The sequence below is a fragment of the Emydura macquarii genome, unplaced genomic scaffold (genome assembly GCF_026122565.2).
Source record: "Emydura macquarii macquarii isolate MOO-44397 ecotype Brisbane River unplaced genomic scaffold, CSIRO-AGI_Emac_v2 contig_383, whole genome shotgun sequence".
Classification (NCBI taxonomy): Eukaryota; Metazoa; Chordata; order Testudines; family Chelidae; genus Emydura; species Emydura macquarii.
In genome coordinates this window covers 8,826,120-8,841,516 of record NW_027130520.1, presented here as the reverse complement: position 1 = coordinate 8,841,516, position 15,397 = coordinate 8,826,120, and the positions used below count along the sequence as shown (strand labels likewise).

The following is a 15,397-nucleotide window of genomic DNA, read 5'->3' as shown; positions in this document are numbered from 1 at the left end:
ATCCGTTACAAAGCATATCCTGAGGTGAGGCCAAAAATTTAAAACACTGTTGTGACTTCTGCATCAAACTTTATATTTAATATTTCTTCAAAGGGTATCTAGGCACTGTTAACGGTGTTACCATTCTCTGATCACTCTGGTTAATGAAGTATCAATTCATTTTGGACCACGGACTTATTCTGCAATACTTTCACCTTTCTTTGTATTCCTTTTATTAAAGCCTTGGAAGTCACATAAGACTTGTAGACTCAGTTATCAGAATTTCTTCATCTTTGTTCATAATTTGTATTTTGTTTAGGAAAACATTTCAATTTTCAAACTTTTCAGAGCATTGGTATCCAAAATTGCCTGCCTTTATCTGTATAACCTCTTTCTTGAGCTCAAGCAGTGGCTGACATGCTTTTGCTCTGTTTTGCTTTTGCAGTTTCCTGGGCAATTTTATCTTTTTAGGTAGTATCACCACTGCCCAAGTAGATCAAAAGTGAAAAAAGCCAGTAAATCAAGAAATCAATATCAGGAGAGCCCACACTGTAGGAAGTAACCCTTCTGCATCTCACTGACTGTTTCAACAAGCCAGTAATGGAAGCAGGATCAATTGTGCAGCTTTCTCCATGCAGGGTTGCAGACCCTAGAATACTTTTGAGGACAATATTTTGCTTAGCTGTTGTTTGAAAAAACAAAAAGCACTTGCTTTGTAACACTTTTATACTAATTTAGAAATGTGTATGCTTACTTGTGTGCATTGAATATCTTGTTCTTTTAAAGTGCCGTCAGTATGAGCATGTTAAATGATCTAGTGCCTGCTTTTGTCTTACTTAAAAGAAAATAGCACCAAACTACTTTAAGGATACATTTTTACCAGTTTGGGAAGACATAACAGAAAATGGAGAAAAGAAGTCGTCTTATTTTAGATCTGTTAGGTCAGAAAGGAACAGCCACAAAACACTAAGTTTTCTCCTATTTTACAGTTCAGCTAAGGAAAATTTTACTTTTTGTTCCTATGATGCATTACAACAATTACTGAGGGGAAAATTATTATTATCATTATCATCTATACAGAGCCATAATTTTTCACAGAGCTCTGCTGACATAGGATCAGTCATGACCCTGAAAAGGAGAAAGGATATGAAGGGGTAAGAATGAAATGGTGAAAGACAACATGAGTTTTAATACCAGCTCTGCCACTGACTTGTTGTGTGATCTGGACACAGTAAGAAGCCTTTAAGCTCTCTGACCTAGATTTTCAGAAGTGACTGGTGATTTTGAATGTCTCAGTTTCTGGAAGCCCAATGTAAAATACCTTAAAAGGGCCTCATTTTCAGAAACTACTGAGCACCTACCCACAGAAAATCACACCTCTTTAAAATGTTGCAAGGTGGGCACCCAATTCACTAGTCACTTATGAATCTCTTGACCTCTGTCTTTTCCTCATCTGGACAAAAGAGACAAGAAGACTTACTTACCTCATGGGGACATTATGAGGAATTAGGAATTATCTGAGTTATTTAACAGTGCATAAGGGAAAATGTTTTTCTCAAATGTTATCAGAAATGTACTTGGCTAACTCAAAAATAATTTAAGATTTGTGGATCTCACCAAGACTTAAAAATCACATCGACTCTGAAGAAACATTTTAGCATTTTTAAAGTTCTGAGCATTTCAAGTTGTTTTAATATATTATGTGAGTTATGGACATGATAGTAAGCTACCCCTCTTTTTTTTCTTCCTGATGGAAAGGAGAAGTACGGGTAGATTTTTATACCCTCAACAAGGAGCAGCAGCTGTTGCCTGAAGAGTACAGTGAGAAACCTGCTGCTGCAAAGATCCCCAATTCTAACAGACTCAGAGGGGGAGCATCTGTGCTTCCCATGAAATCTGTAGCTGCTAGGGCAAAGGACAGAGAGGGAAGTTCCCCTCAGAACTGGAAGAGACAGAAAGTGGGGGAGGATACTCTTTTCAACGATGCAATGGACAGTAGGTAAGAGGGGATAGCGTTCCTTAATATCCTTTTCCAATTCACTTTATCCAATCTGTATCCCTTCCATACCAAGTAGATGCACCGGACATCTGCCACAAGTTTTATGTGCTAAATTGCAAAATTATAACCTAACCCCCTACCCAACTTTACCAGCTCCCAGACCGGCTGTGGAGAAGGTGAACAAACCTACCCCATCTCAGCCAATTGGTTGTGAAACAAATATTACTTCCCAGCCCCACAAGGAGAAGGGCAACTAGCATAATGCCCACAATGGGTCAAGGGAGTACCCAGTCATTTTGCCAAGTTCATGGGTGGGTGGGTGGGTAATGGCAGCTCTATCCCAATAAAAGTGGGTGACTCCAAGCTGTATATGGTATAAATACCCACACACACACATACACTTTTCCAGCCAGTAGGAAGAGCAGTGACCTTCTCCTGACCTTGCCACAATTGGTTCTGGTCCATCCCTGTAATCTCCCTTCTCACTCCCCACCATTTGTAAGAAGCCCATAAAGGGGCAACACTCCTTTTGTTCCAACTAGCCAGACAAAGATCTCCTTGCATTAAAGTTGCAGTAGGCAGAGTAGAAAAAAAACACAAAAAGATAATTCGGAAAGAGTAGCTCCTAAAATTCCAAAAATCCACAATTTTTTAAGGTCAGTATTGGCAATTTACAACTCTTCTTTTTCAAAAGTAAATTTTTTTAGGTAGAACTTTGATTTCAGAATTTTTGTGTGCATGTGATAATTAATTAATCTTTATATGGCTTTTTGAAAAATGTAAAATGCTATGAAAATGCTAAGCGTTCTTATGTCTTTAATCAAGAAATGATCTTCTGAATGCTTCAACATTCTGTGTTGGCTTTAAAATTATCCACACATCTTTATGTAAACTCGGGTTCTAAATCAATATCAATGGTGCTCTATTAGCATCATGAAACTGTAAGAACCAGTAACAACAATAAGAATAACCCATAAACTGGGGCATAACCTGAGCAGGCTACTGCTCTGCAAATGTTGTGCTGAAGCAAATCAGACACGATACTGGTATTAGCTGAGTGCCCTGGTTACTATGTAAGACACAACCTGACAAAAGAATGAAAAACATAATAAAATTTTACATGCACTAATCCTGTCAATCATTAAAAAGTATCTATGTTTTAAGATAGAATTCAAATAAATGTTTTGTCCAACACTGCAGGTTTTGTATATGATTAAGTTGATCAGTCACAAATGTCAGGAAATGGCTAAAGACAGAATTACATAGATGCAGTAAACAAATTAAAAATGAGGAAGATATGAAAATCTCAGCAATAAAATCTTTAAAGGAAGTTAGACATGCTAAAGTACATTCTAAAGTAAGAGGAGGCAGATCTAGTTAATGCTTATTGTTGTATTTCAGTGTGGTCAGAATAGGCAATATTATCTCAGTTCTAATGCCAGCAGCATGTTTTTCTTTTTGTCTCTTGGAATCGTAGAATATATCTAGACAACAGAGTTATATCATACACATAGCTCTACTGCAATGATACAGAGAGTCTAAATCACACAAATCATGCATATTGCACACATATAACTACAAAACTGTATCCAAATAAGAAAAGAAAAGAAAAGAATTCTTGTTCCTTCAATGTCAAAGTAATCGTTAGTGCACCATGATGAATAACAAATGTCTGTGCCAATATTCCTGAACATCACATGATGGCTTCATTATAAGACAAAGTGATAGTAAATTATATTTGGAAGACAAAAGGTGTGGGCCAAAATATTCTTTTGTAAAATAAATAACATTTTACTGCCAGAATTATTGTATTTTCAGCGTAAAATATGACTTAATCTGCAAGCTAATATTTTAGAGGAGATAGTAATCCTCTTCTGAAAAAAAATGTAATTAATAATTATCACCTCCAAACATACCTATCATCCAGTTCTTCTTTCAAAAGTACATAATCCTAAGAATCTCCAAGCATGTTTGTTTTTAGTTAAATAAAAACATATTTTACTTTTTGAAGCTAAAGTCCTTCTAATTTTATAGCATCAAAATATAGACCACTATTCTGCCTCTGTGATAAGAACAACCCTTTTACTATCTATTTTGATAAATTGTTAGATGTCTTATGCCCCTGTGTGGCCAACCTGCACAACAAATTCACCTTCACACTGCTAGTAACAAAGAAGCAATAAAATAGAAAGGGGGGAAGGCTAGTAGTTCTCTATTTCCATTCCCCAAAATAAGCTATTAATATACACTGCAAATGGTAAATTGGACTGATATTGTATGTTGCAGTTTGTATCAATTTTGGTCACAAAAGATATTCATCATTATGCAGCGATGTGTTAATTTGAATATTGCCCAAAGCAACTGTGAATTCCAATGCAGTGCACAGTATGCTGCTACAAATAGAGCATCTGACAGCACAATATTTGTGCATTAAGCTCTAAATGCAGAATCACAACCAGAAAATCCAGTAAATGTATCCAATAATTAAATGCTTTTAGTAGATACAAGTACCACTTTAATTTGTTCTTAGTAATTTAATTTAAAAATAAATTATTTTAGTAAACAAAAATATTTAGAGGCCAAAAATCAAAGGGTCACTTAGTCTGCATTTAAAATTGGACTGTGGCAGATACAAGCATTTAATTATAAGGACATCAAATGAATTTTAAAAAATAAGATAAAAGATGTACTGATTTCTGTTTCTGCACCTTTTATTTTGACTGCAAGATAAAAACCATAAACAAGGCAAGTTTGTTCAATGCACTAGTTAGTGGGCGAGAAAACACACACTGTATGCAGAAAAACTCAAGTGACTTTCACAATAATAATCACAGTTAGATAGAAAGAGCTTATGTAACCCAATGCACAAGTACATATCACTATGATCCACAATCTAGGAGACCAGAGTTTCTGAAGTAAACTCATGGCTCTTGCTGCTTCAACTAGCTGAAGTTAGGAATGTCAGGGAATGACACTCAGCATCTGGGAGAGGGCACAGCATACCAGAACATCACATGTTTGAACATCACAACAACAGCTTATGGAGCAGTGTTTCCGTTTATTTAGCAAAGGCTAACTAAACTCACATCTAAATGGTAGCATCATTCTACCACAACAGGGGTCCAATTTCAGTTGAGGTTTGTAGGTGCTACTATAATTCAATTAATAAATATTAAAAAAGGCAGCCAGTCCAAGTAACATTCCTAATTGGGGGGAGATAAAAGCCAGCTTGATGTACATCCTGGCTAATAGGTGTTGAAGGGCTTAGAAAGCCAGTGCTAGGGTACTCAGTGTCTCTCAGAACCAAACACCAGTTCTCATTATGCCCTCCAAAAAAGATAAAGTCCCCTAGTTTAAGAATCTATATCATGTTAATACATTAATAGTGATGTGTCTCTTGCTAAGGTTATATGTACCTACTTTCTCTCCCTATGATCCTTAGTTTGCATTTTATATTGTATTTTATACTGTATTAGTACGCTTGATCCACTGTGCTATTTTATGTATTAACACATTAATTTTATGCTTAAAAGATCAGTAGTTATCTTTCTATAGTCTGACTTTTTCAAATATAAAAACTGAAAACTGAATGGAAAAAAATAATTGAATAAGCAAGAGAATGATTTCTATTTAATCCCATGAACTGACAATGAACTTCAAGTCTTGGGACACAGATCCCATTCGTATATCTGAAAAACACAAATTATTCTTTGTAAATATATTTGTGTGCTTATCTTTCCATAGTTCTGAAAAATTAACTCAATGTTTGAGCAATTAGTTTAGAGCAATAGTTTTACACTATTGACCAAAGTTTTCAGTGAAACATTTACATAGAGATAAAGAAAGATGTATACTATATTGATTTAATTAGAAAATTTAAATTGCTTTTTTAAAATCATAAAAAAAACAACATAGGTAAGTAGCGTCCAAAGCAAATTTTGGGCAGACCTATTACTTTTTGTGACCATTAAATACATGATTTCTATACAGCCCTACCATCAAGATGCACATTTAAAATATTGAAACCTATCCAGAAGACAGGGAAAAAAAACTACTTACACAATAGCCTTAAATAACTTAGAACTAATCAGACAGTTTAAATTTAATTACCACAGCAAACATGGCTTAGTCTCTATATACTTTTAAAAAACAGCACAACAGCAAGGTTTTCTGAAGCCCCAAATCACTAGCTTGAAAAAAAACAAACCACTGTGTAAAAAGGTAGAAATATCATCAACCTAAAATTATAAACAATACTGAGTTTGAGATTGAGCTTCCTGGTAACTGTCTTTCATTAACCAGTTTCCTGGAATAAACAATTCTAAATCTCAGCCATATTAACTATAATAAAATATTTTTCTGAATGTCTTATGATTTTAAACTGCTATCATTTGCAGCTTCTCTTTTACAGACACACATACACACACCCATAAAAATATCAAATTTTCCTTTTTACGAGGAGCGTGCACTCTGATTACTGCAAAAGCAGAAACGAGCAAATCAGGAATAGGTTTATGGATGCTGAGAACAGTTGCTTAGGCTATGTTGGTAGCTGCAGGCCTAAGACTATACACTTGGAGATGTGCACTGTTTTACAAGCACAGCTGATAATATACAAATTATTGCTCCATTTTCTAGATCTTCAAAGATATCAAACCATGCAAAAAAGGCATGTTAGCAAAAAACCTTAAACTGACTACAGGTTTTCCTTTATGTTGGAAAGGATACCTAAATTCCTTAAATGGATTAACTTTACTTCGCTATTGCCCCTAAATTAAACATAATTACAAACCTCAGCTTCATAAATTTACATGACTAATTAGAAAATTATCTCTGAGATAGTAAAACTTGTGAAGAACAACATTCAATAAATATAATGATTGTACGTAAAAGAAATAGCAGCAATAATGGAAATCCTTAGAATAACAGTCTGTGAAATAAACAGTTTTCTAATTTTTAAATGGAAATGTGTTGGCATTTCAGAGAAAGAAAATCCCCTTTAACAAGGACCTTTCTTACAGATGGAGTGGGGAAGATTAAAATGCTATGTATATGTTCTGTACCTATTACTTCCCCCCTTTTCCAGAATATTTCCATTAGTGCATTATCTTTATACAAAACTACAGAATTCTCTCTCCTTCATTTGCCTTCACTAATTTTTTAGATAAAAGTCTTCATCTTTTACCTTTAATATTTAATAATCATTAAAAAGTTATAGCCATAATTTATACAGCATATATTTACTGAACAAATGCAATGAAGATAATAAGTAATATTTAATAGAGTTCACCAGAAAAAAAATATGGCTAAAAACCTGTTTAGAATTCAACTACCCTATCACAACTATAAGCAATACCACTCTCTGCCATCTCCACTTCCCACAAAACAACAGCTGTTCATAACAAAATAGCCTTCAAAACTGATAGACCTACTGCAAAACATCTACTGATCTTTCTGTAATATGGCTAGTTTAAAAGATTATTGAAAAGCACTAAACACATATATAAGTCTTTTGAAAACAAGAAACTGTTTTCTGCATATTTTACAAACTGCTAATTTATATCTTCCAACAAATTATTTATGATTAAATAGCCATATCCTTGTAGCTTTAATCCTTTCACTGCCATAGCCACATAAAAATGATTTTCTCAGACATATTTGACTGTGAATATTTAATATGTTTTTAGGATTTCACTTAATAATGCTGCCTGGTAATGGTAGCTAATAGGCTTCAAAGAGACATATACATCTTAAATATTTTATTTGAGTTATGTTTTTTTTATTCCTGCAAAACAAGTTTCATTTAAATTCTGATAAAATTACCAATGGAAGAGACTCTTTGCTACAATAAAATATTAATATTTCAAAGTCTAATTATAGAGGCTCTCTATTAGAATATACATATAGATAACACTGTTGTAATGAGCATAGAAATGCTAAAAGAAAAATGCTTTATTGCTACTTACCTAGTGTTGTTCAGTGTTTGTCCAAAAAGATCATTTTGTAAAACATTTGGAGGGGATGAAAAAACCCCATGAAAATGAGATAAAACAGAATTGCAGACTTGGCGCAATGTCTCAAATTGCATTTTCTTTCTTTTCTTCTCCTTTATTTTTCCTCCCCACCTGTCTTAAAAGTCATCTGTTTTGCAGACACCATCAAATGCAAACATGCCAGTCAAGTTCCATATTTTTCCTGATCTCTGTAAAAACTGTGTTCAAATGAGCAGGGGTTGATAGTTAATTGTACAGTCATTATTCTTCTAATTCAGTCGTAGAAGATTTAGTACCCGTGCGGCTTTCTCCTGACTGTAGCAAGAATTCTAAACAGCAGTAAGCTTTTTGGGCATTCCCAGCTGAAGTGTGAAGCTGAGCTGCTTTCATGTACTCTACTCATATTTCTCTAAGCCTATTAAAACACGCAGTGAATAGATGCTGTCGTCAGGAGTTTCAGCACATCTGGCTGCCAGCAATAAAATCTCAGAAGTAATAAAAATGAGGACAAGGCATCCTCACAGTGTTGGTACTGTCTAAGAGGAGGAAGATTTCTGCATCTTCCCCTCCTTTTTCCCTCCCCTGTAAAAATGACCAACCCCAGTGACCAAGTATGTATGTCTTTTTTTTAATGTGAAGGCAGCTGTACAGGCTAGAGAAACCACTCTAAAAATAGCTATTGTATTCTTCATGTGATAATATGTACTGATGAGAATGTAACAATATGCCTTTTTTCTCTAGTATTTGAAAAGCTATGCAGTACTTTGCATGAGTTAATAGGATATTCAGCTCTTAACTATTTTAATTTATTCACAGTTCTATTCCATAATATTATTCAGTTACACACTATACATATAGCATAGAGGCAATGATTTATCACAGAAATTAAAGAAAATCCAAAATGAATTGTCCCTCATATATACAGTAAACTCCAAAATAAGCAGCTTTCAGCACCTTTTCAAAGTTTTTTGTACATAATCACCATGTTAATAGTGATCAAGGCAATCTTTGCATCAAGTTCTCCATACCTATCTAACCCCAAGGAAAGCTATAGCCTTGGAAATCTATTGCTTTGGTGCATGTACAGTACAGTAAGTCAATGAGCAGGAGGCAGAGCTGTTCATTTGATGGAATACTGTTAGATTTTGCAGTGTAATGGGCTCAATGTTTAAAATCTGACAAATAACTGTCCATGAATGCAAATTATTTTTTCCCTATTTCTTTCAATACACAAGCCAAATTATAGCATAACATTACAATATATCCTATCACTGTCAAATTGTAGAATATTAATAAGATTTTCCTTAGAATCTCTTATTTTCTATGTACTGCTTTAAACATCTCACCAACTAATCACAAAATCCGCAAATAAATTATCATAAAAGGATGGCTATTATTAAAGCCTGAGCATGGAAAGCGATTTTAACCCTCAAGGAAAAGGAAATTAGCAACCTCCCAGCTAATTAAAAAGCTGCATTTGATGGATTCAGAAGGGAGTCCCTGTCCAGTCTTCCCATGCCAGAAGGATGGCAGCCACAACACAGAGCTTTCACAGGAAAAGGTGGACAGGGAGATGGGAAATGGGAAACATTTCCAAGTCTATGAAAGGGATACAGAGGATTCCCCACTGGCACCTGTGTTAAATAATCTTTCAAAAAACAATGGTGAAAAATTATGGAATACATTAAGACAAATATTATTAAAGCCCATACTAGAAAATACTGGGAGAAATAGTCATTAGCTTCTTCAGGCAATAGCACGATACTATGCATCACTGAAATATAGTTATATCTGAAAAACATATTGCCATGCAAATGGTGAAAAAGAGGAGGCAAGCTTGAAGCATAGCTATATAGGGCAACTGTAGTAACTCATTACTACAAAGCACATTCTTTATGGATATTTTACTATATGAGAAAGAATGAGAGTTTAACTCCTGAAACTCGTTAATCCAGATGAGGGGGAAATGACATTTGTATGCAATGCACTGAAATTTGTCTATTTAGCTGTATATTTTTGTGATGGAATGTAAAGATTCCATTATATCAGTCAAGATGTATAACTGCTTTCTGTTAAACATGGTGCAAGCTTCATGCAAGTACTAGGCTGTGACAGTCTGTTAATAGTACTGAGGCAATATGGTCCATTGAGAAAGTACAGGATTGGTAGTCAGGAGACCTGTGTTCTATTCCCAATTTCCGCTACATAACTATACTGCTGGGTGCCCTTGTTCACCTTCTCACCAAAGCCAAAATGCATCATAGTTGTCACTCATGTGAACATTTTGGTATTAGTCTCTCTGTGCCTTTGTTTTCATATCTGTAAAGCTCATGATATGTACCCTCCCATGCAAAGAAATCTGAGAACTATTGATTAAAATATAGTACATATTTTAAGTTTTCTATTATATTTTTATTCTCGGATAAGAAATTAACAGTAAACTTCTCCAAGTGTAGAGAATACCTACTCGTGCAAGTAATAGCATCCTTCATGGTAAAAAAAAAAGAAACTTATTAAAAGCATTCACCCACCATAACTGCTACTAGAAAAAAGGTATGTAATTGGTTCTATTTGTGAAAACACACATACATATTTTTTTCTTACTCATTTTCTTTTGTCCATAATCCATATAATAAGATTCCAGGAATGTCACTCTGTGTGTCACACTAAAGCTTAAAATACCTGTTGAGTGATTGTGAAGCCATGGAAACTGCTACAAGCATGATTTAGAGCTCTTTTTGTTCAGAATATAAGTAGGCTAAATTATCACTGGGTTTCATGGTCTGTTACCATCCAGTTTTTAAGTTCTCAGCCATTTGACTTTACAAATTGCATCTGCGAGGTGTACAGCCCATACTAAAGCATGTACTATGCCATGCCAAGCATCCTAGACCATTGCGAGATAAAGTAACTCAACCAATCACCACCCTTACTCTACAGTTAATTTGAATGCAACAATTTAATTGGTTGTATGAGAGAAACTGCACAGATGGTGGATCACTTGGCCCAACTGCTACACCCCAGGTGCCCAACTGCCACCTGCACAAATCAACCAAAATCTCCCAGCTAAATCCCCCTAACCACACAATGCCACAACCAGCATGCACAATAATCCCAAACTCACACAGGCTCTTAGCACAACACACACCCCTCATTCTCTGCCCACACAAATCCACACAACTTCCCCAACACAACACACCCCGCACATAAATCAACCCAGTCATCCACACAACACCACAACCAGCACACACACTAACCCCAACAACACTCCGAAACCTAGAATTTTATTGAGTCAGTATGAAGTCATGGAAACAGTTACAAGCATGGTTTAGATCTTTGTGTTCAGAAGAACACCAGGTTCACTCACCACTGGGAGTCGCAGTCTGTTACCATCCAATTTTTTGGTTCTCAGCCATTTTCAGTGTTTTTATTCACATGACTTTAAGATTTACACCCATGCAATAGCACAGGCTTTCAACTACTAGTACTTATTATCACTGCATTACAACAACATGTATAGCAAAGTTGAGCTTACCCAGTGCTAACAGAAAGTCATTTGATAAAAGGAAATAATGGAGTAAGCCATCCCATCTACTCTCCTCTGTATAAACTCCTTAAGGTTAAGAACTTACTACTGGCTTCAAAATCTTTCATACAGTACCTGCTCTTGAGTCTCTTATGTATGGCAGAATCATAGTTTGTGCAATTTCAGGGCACACTACAACCTGTCTGTTTACTTAGGGAGTCCTGAGAAGGAGGGTTGGGTGAGCAGAGTTTTCCTATATCATGGTGGAAGAGAGAAGAAGTGTGTCCTTTTTCTACTATGGTTTATATTACGTCAATTTGGAACTGAGGCAGTATGGAGGAGGAAGCCACCTGATTTGAATATAGAGGGGCAAAATCTGGACCAGGAGGGAAGGAAATGAGTATATTGGGACAAAGAGGCAGGTGAGACTGGGACAGGAGGTGAGATAAAATGGAGCTGAGACTAGCTGGGCAAAGAAGACTGGCTGCTGAAGGGGAAAAGAGGAAGCTACAATTGGTTGGCAAGGAGCCTGGGAGCCAGTGAGGGATACATGGGTGTACTGGGAGCCAGCTGGATGCGGTGGAATACTGCGATTGAGATGAGAAGCTGGGACAATGGGGGGATTGTGATTGATTGGACAAGGAGACTGGGACTAGGAATTAGTCTGGGGGGAATAGGGGCAGGTGAAAGTGGAACAGATCTGACAAGGAGCTGAGGGAGGGGAGAGACAGATTAGAAGAAGAGGTGAGAGGGGGGAACTAGGCCTAGCTGGGCAAGGAGGGAAGAAGGAGAGGTTTGGAGTGGGTGGGGAAATTCGGATTCAGACAGCAAGACCTGAAGGGGTGACTAGGATTTGGCTGTGCAAGGAGACCGGGACTGGAATAAGAAGCCTAAGGGATGAAGACTGAGTCTGAGTAGGTGAGGATAATGGGACTGGGACAAGAAGACAGAGATGGGGAAGACACAGTACTGGGAAAGGGACAGGTTGGAGAGGACAGCGCATAAGGAGTCAAAACTTGAGGTGAATGGACAGAAGAATCTGTGTCCATTGGATAACATTCCCCTTCAGAGCCTGAAATGGATCCCAAGACTAGAGTCTCACTATTCCTCTGTTGCCAGCAAATATCTATGAAATCCACTGGTAAAGTGTGTTTCATTCTTCTCTGATGTTTATCCACATAAAGGATGAGCAGCCTAGTACTGTTATCAGTTATTCCATTAGCTCAAGTAGTAGAGGTCTGTGTGGTGGATATAAAGGCTCCTTCTGATTCATAAAGTTCAAGGCCACAAGGGACAATGGTGATCATCTAGTCTGACCTCTTGTATAACACAAGCCATACAACTTCCCCAAAATAATTCCTAGAGCATATCTTTTAGAAAAAAACATTCAAACTTGATATAAAAATTGTCAGTGGTGGAGAATCCTCCAGGACCCCTCTATAAATTGTCCAATTGTTAATTTCCCTTCCTGTTAATAATGTATGCCTTATTTTCATTCTATATTTGTCTAGCATCAATTTTCAGCCATTGGATTGTGTTATACACCTTTCACCACTAGATTGAAGAGACCACTATTAAATATTTGTTCCCCATGTATTTACTTATAGACTATAATCAAGTCACCCTCTTAACCTTATCTTTGTTAAACTAAATAAATCGAGCTCCTTTAGTCTATCACTATAAAGACATGTCTTCTAATCCTTAATCATTCTCATAGTTCTTCTCTGAATTCCTTCCAATTTATCAGGATCCTTCTTGAATTGTGGACTGTGGTGTCAATATAATGCCATATGATGCAATTTCTGGATTTTTTTTTTCCTTTTGCTTTTTTAAAAACCTAGAGAATTAAACACACAAAATCTACATTAAAAAGCATCAAATAGGAACTCTGCCTTAAGCATGAGTTCCTCCTTTCTCTTCCTGCAATCCCCTGCCTCATTCACTGTATACCTTCAAATTTCTGCAACAGATGAGGCAGAAGTCCTTCAGATAACAGATTCCTTTAATACATAGCTCTCATTTTTCCCCAGAGAAGGCCCATCCTGTGCCCTGAATGAGGCAGGGGTCACGTAGAAGAAATAGTATGTGATCGTGTAATTAAAGACTATCATATGCGCGTACACAAGATTGCACAGGCAATCTTCATTGTGACACTTCCTAAGTTTTGAGTGCTTGATTTTGCAATCTTAATAATATTTTAACCTAGCTTATGTGTATAATATATATATTTATAATGATAAATAATAATTTGTACTTTATACAGCTTTTATCCAAACATCTTAAAGAAGTTAACCAAAGTGGTTAAAAAGCATTTTTTACAGATGGGAAAAATGAGTATCACATAGGTTAAGTGAGTTGTACAATGTCACGCTCAGTCATTTTCAGAATGAGGAGGAGGATGGTTGATACTGGATGCTTAGTGATTAGTGGGGATATTAGCGAGATACGGTATGTTTGATTTGCAGATTAATAAGGTTTAATGTATAAGGTTTTTTATAAATATATTAGTTAGATACAAAGTTTAAAATTAATTATAATATATTTATTAAACTTGGAGAGCTAAGCAGTTGCTTAGAAGGCTTTATACAGGAACAGCTTTTTTAAAGGGGCCCCGCCAGGGATTCAGTGGATTTTTTGGTTTGATTGGTAGCATTTTTTGCAGAATTAGGCATTGATGGAGTGCGCATTTTAGTTTAAGTGGTGATTTTTTATATTTTTATATATAGTTTTTATTTAATTATTTTGTATTAATTATTATATATTTTATTATTTATATTGGGTTTTTATTTTTGACTATATTTTGCTTTTATTATGATAATTGGGGTTGTTAAAACAACATTTGGTGATAGGAAGGGGGGTGAGAAAATATGTCCCTTTGTAGTGAAAGTGTACTTTTAAATGTTTAAGCATAACTTGGGTTTTTTTTAAAACTTATTTATGTGCAGCTGCAAGCATACATGTTATGGGGTTTTTTTATTATGTGCCATGGTATGCTGAAACTGAGACATCTGCAAGGTTTCTCGGTATTTTTATTTGTCTTTGCTAACTGGAAGATGTCAGGCTGCGGAGGTTAGAATTGTCAAGCAAGCAACTTAAGCTATGCTAGGCCTCAAAACCATGGTCAAGCAACTTAAATTGCACTGGGCTTCCAACAAGGACCAAGGGCACATATTTTCTGTTATGTATGTTGATGCAATTCAACTGAGATTAGTGAAGTTATTCCAATTTATACTAGCCATGAATTTATCCCCAGGTCTGTATCCTAACAAATGCTGTCATGTTTTGAATAATTTGAAAGCTGATGATACCTTCAAATATGTTATCTCAAACATTACCTAAAGACGTCGTTTCCTCCCTTATTAAAGCCATACAAAATGTATGTTTGAAGAAGGGTGGAGCTTAAACAAACTAAAGTCAGGAAAACCTCATTTCATATGTTTTGTAATTCATATGATATAATATGTAATAGAAGTCCATATCAAGTACAATTTAAGCTTAAGTTTCATTCTTATTTATCTAGTATTTCATAAAGTACATTTTTGTTTGTTTGTTGGGATATGATGGAGAAGGCTTGGTTGTGAGTCAGAATGAATATGTTTAAGTATTGAACCCCTAGATCCCCTTTTATCTAGAATCTAGATCAAATTGGATAACTTTATTATAAGCTTCCCTGCATAGTATCCATGACTGACTTCCAACCAAGCCTTAAAAGAGCACCTTAAAAGAGCACTTCACTCAGGCATATTTTGTTCCAAGGCATGAAAATGACATATCAGTTGTTGGGTTTTGGGGGTTTTTTTTTTTGCCATGGTGATAAAAACATCTGAGACCTGTCTACACAGGTGGGTTAGAATCACTGGAGTTGTACCATTGTTGGCTGCTGTGGCAATACTAATTTTA

General features: G+C 35.8%; 1 protein-coding gene across 16 annotated transcripts in view; it reads right to left on the bottom strand.

The window, feature by feature from the left end:
* RIMS2 (regulating synaptic membrane exocytosis 2) overlaps nt 1-15,397 on the bottom strand; it is a 738,692-nt gene that overhangs the window by 455,956 nt on the left and 267,339 nt on the right. For 15 of the 16 annotated variants that reach the window (XM_067537367.1, XM_067537370.1, XM_067537357.1 and 12 more), the window contains exon 1: nt 7,945-8,243. The exons of the other annotated variant lie outside the window; for it this stretch is intronic. In XM_067537367.1, the coding sequence (XP_067393468.1) occupies nt 7,945-8,066 (122 nt within the window). In that variant the 5' untranslated portion in view covers nt 8,067-8,243. Of the gene's footprint in view, nt 1-7,944; nt 8,244-15,397 lie in introns of those variants that run through there. 16 annotated transcript variants of the gene reach the window in all.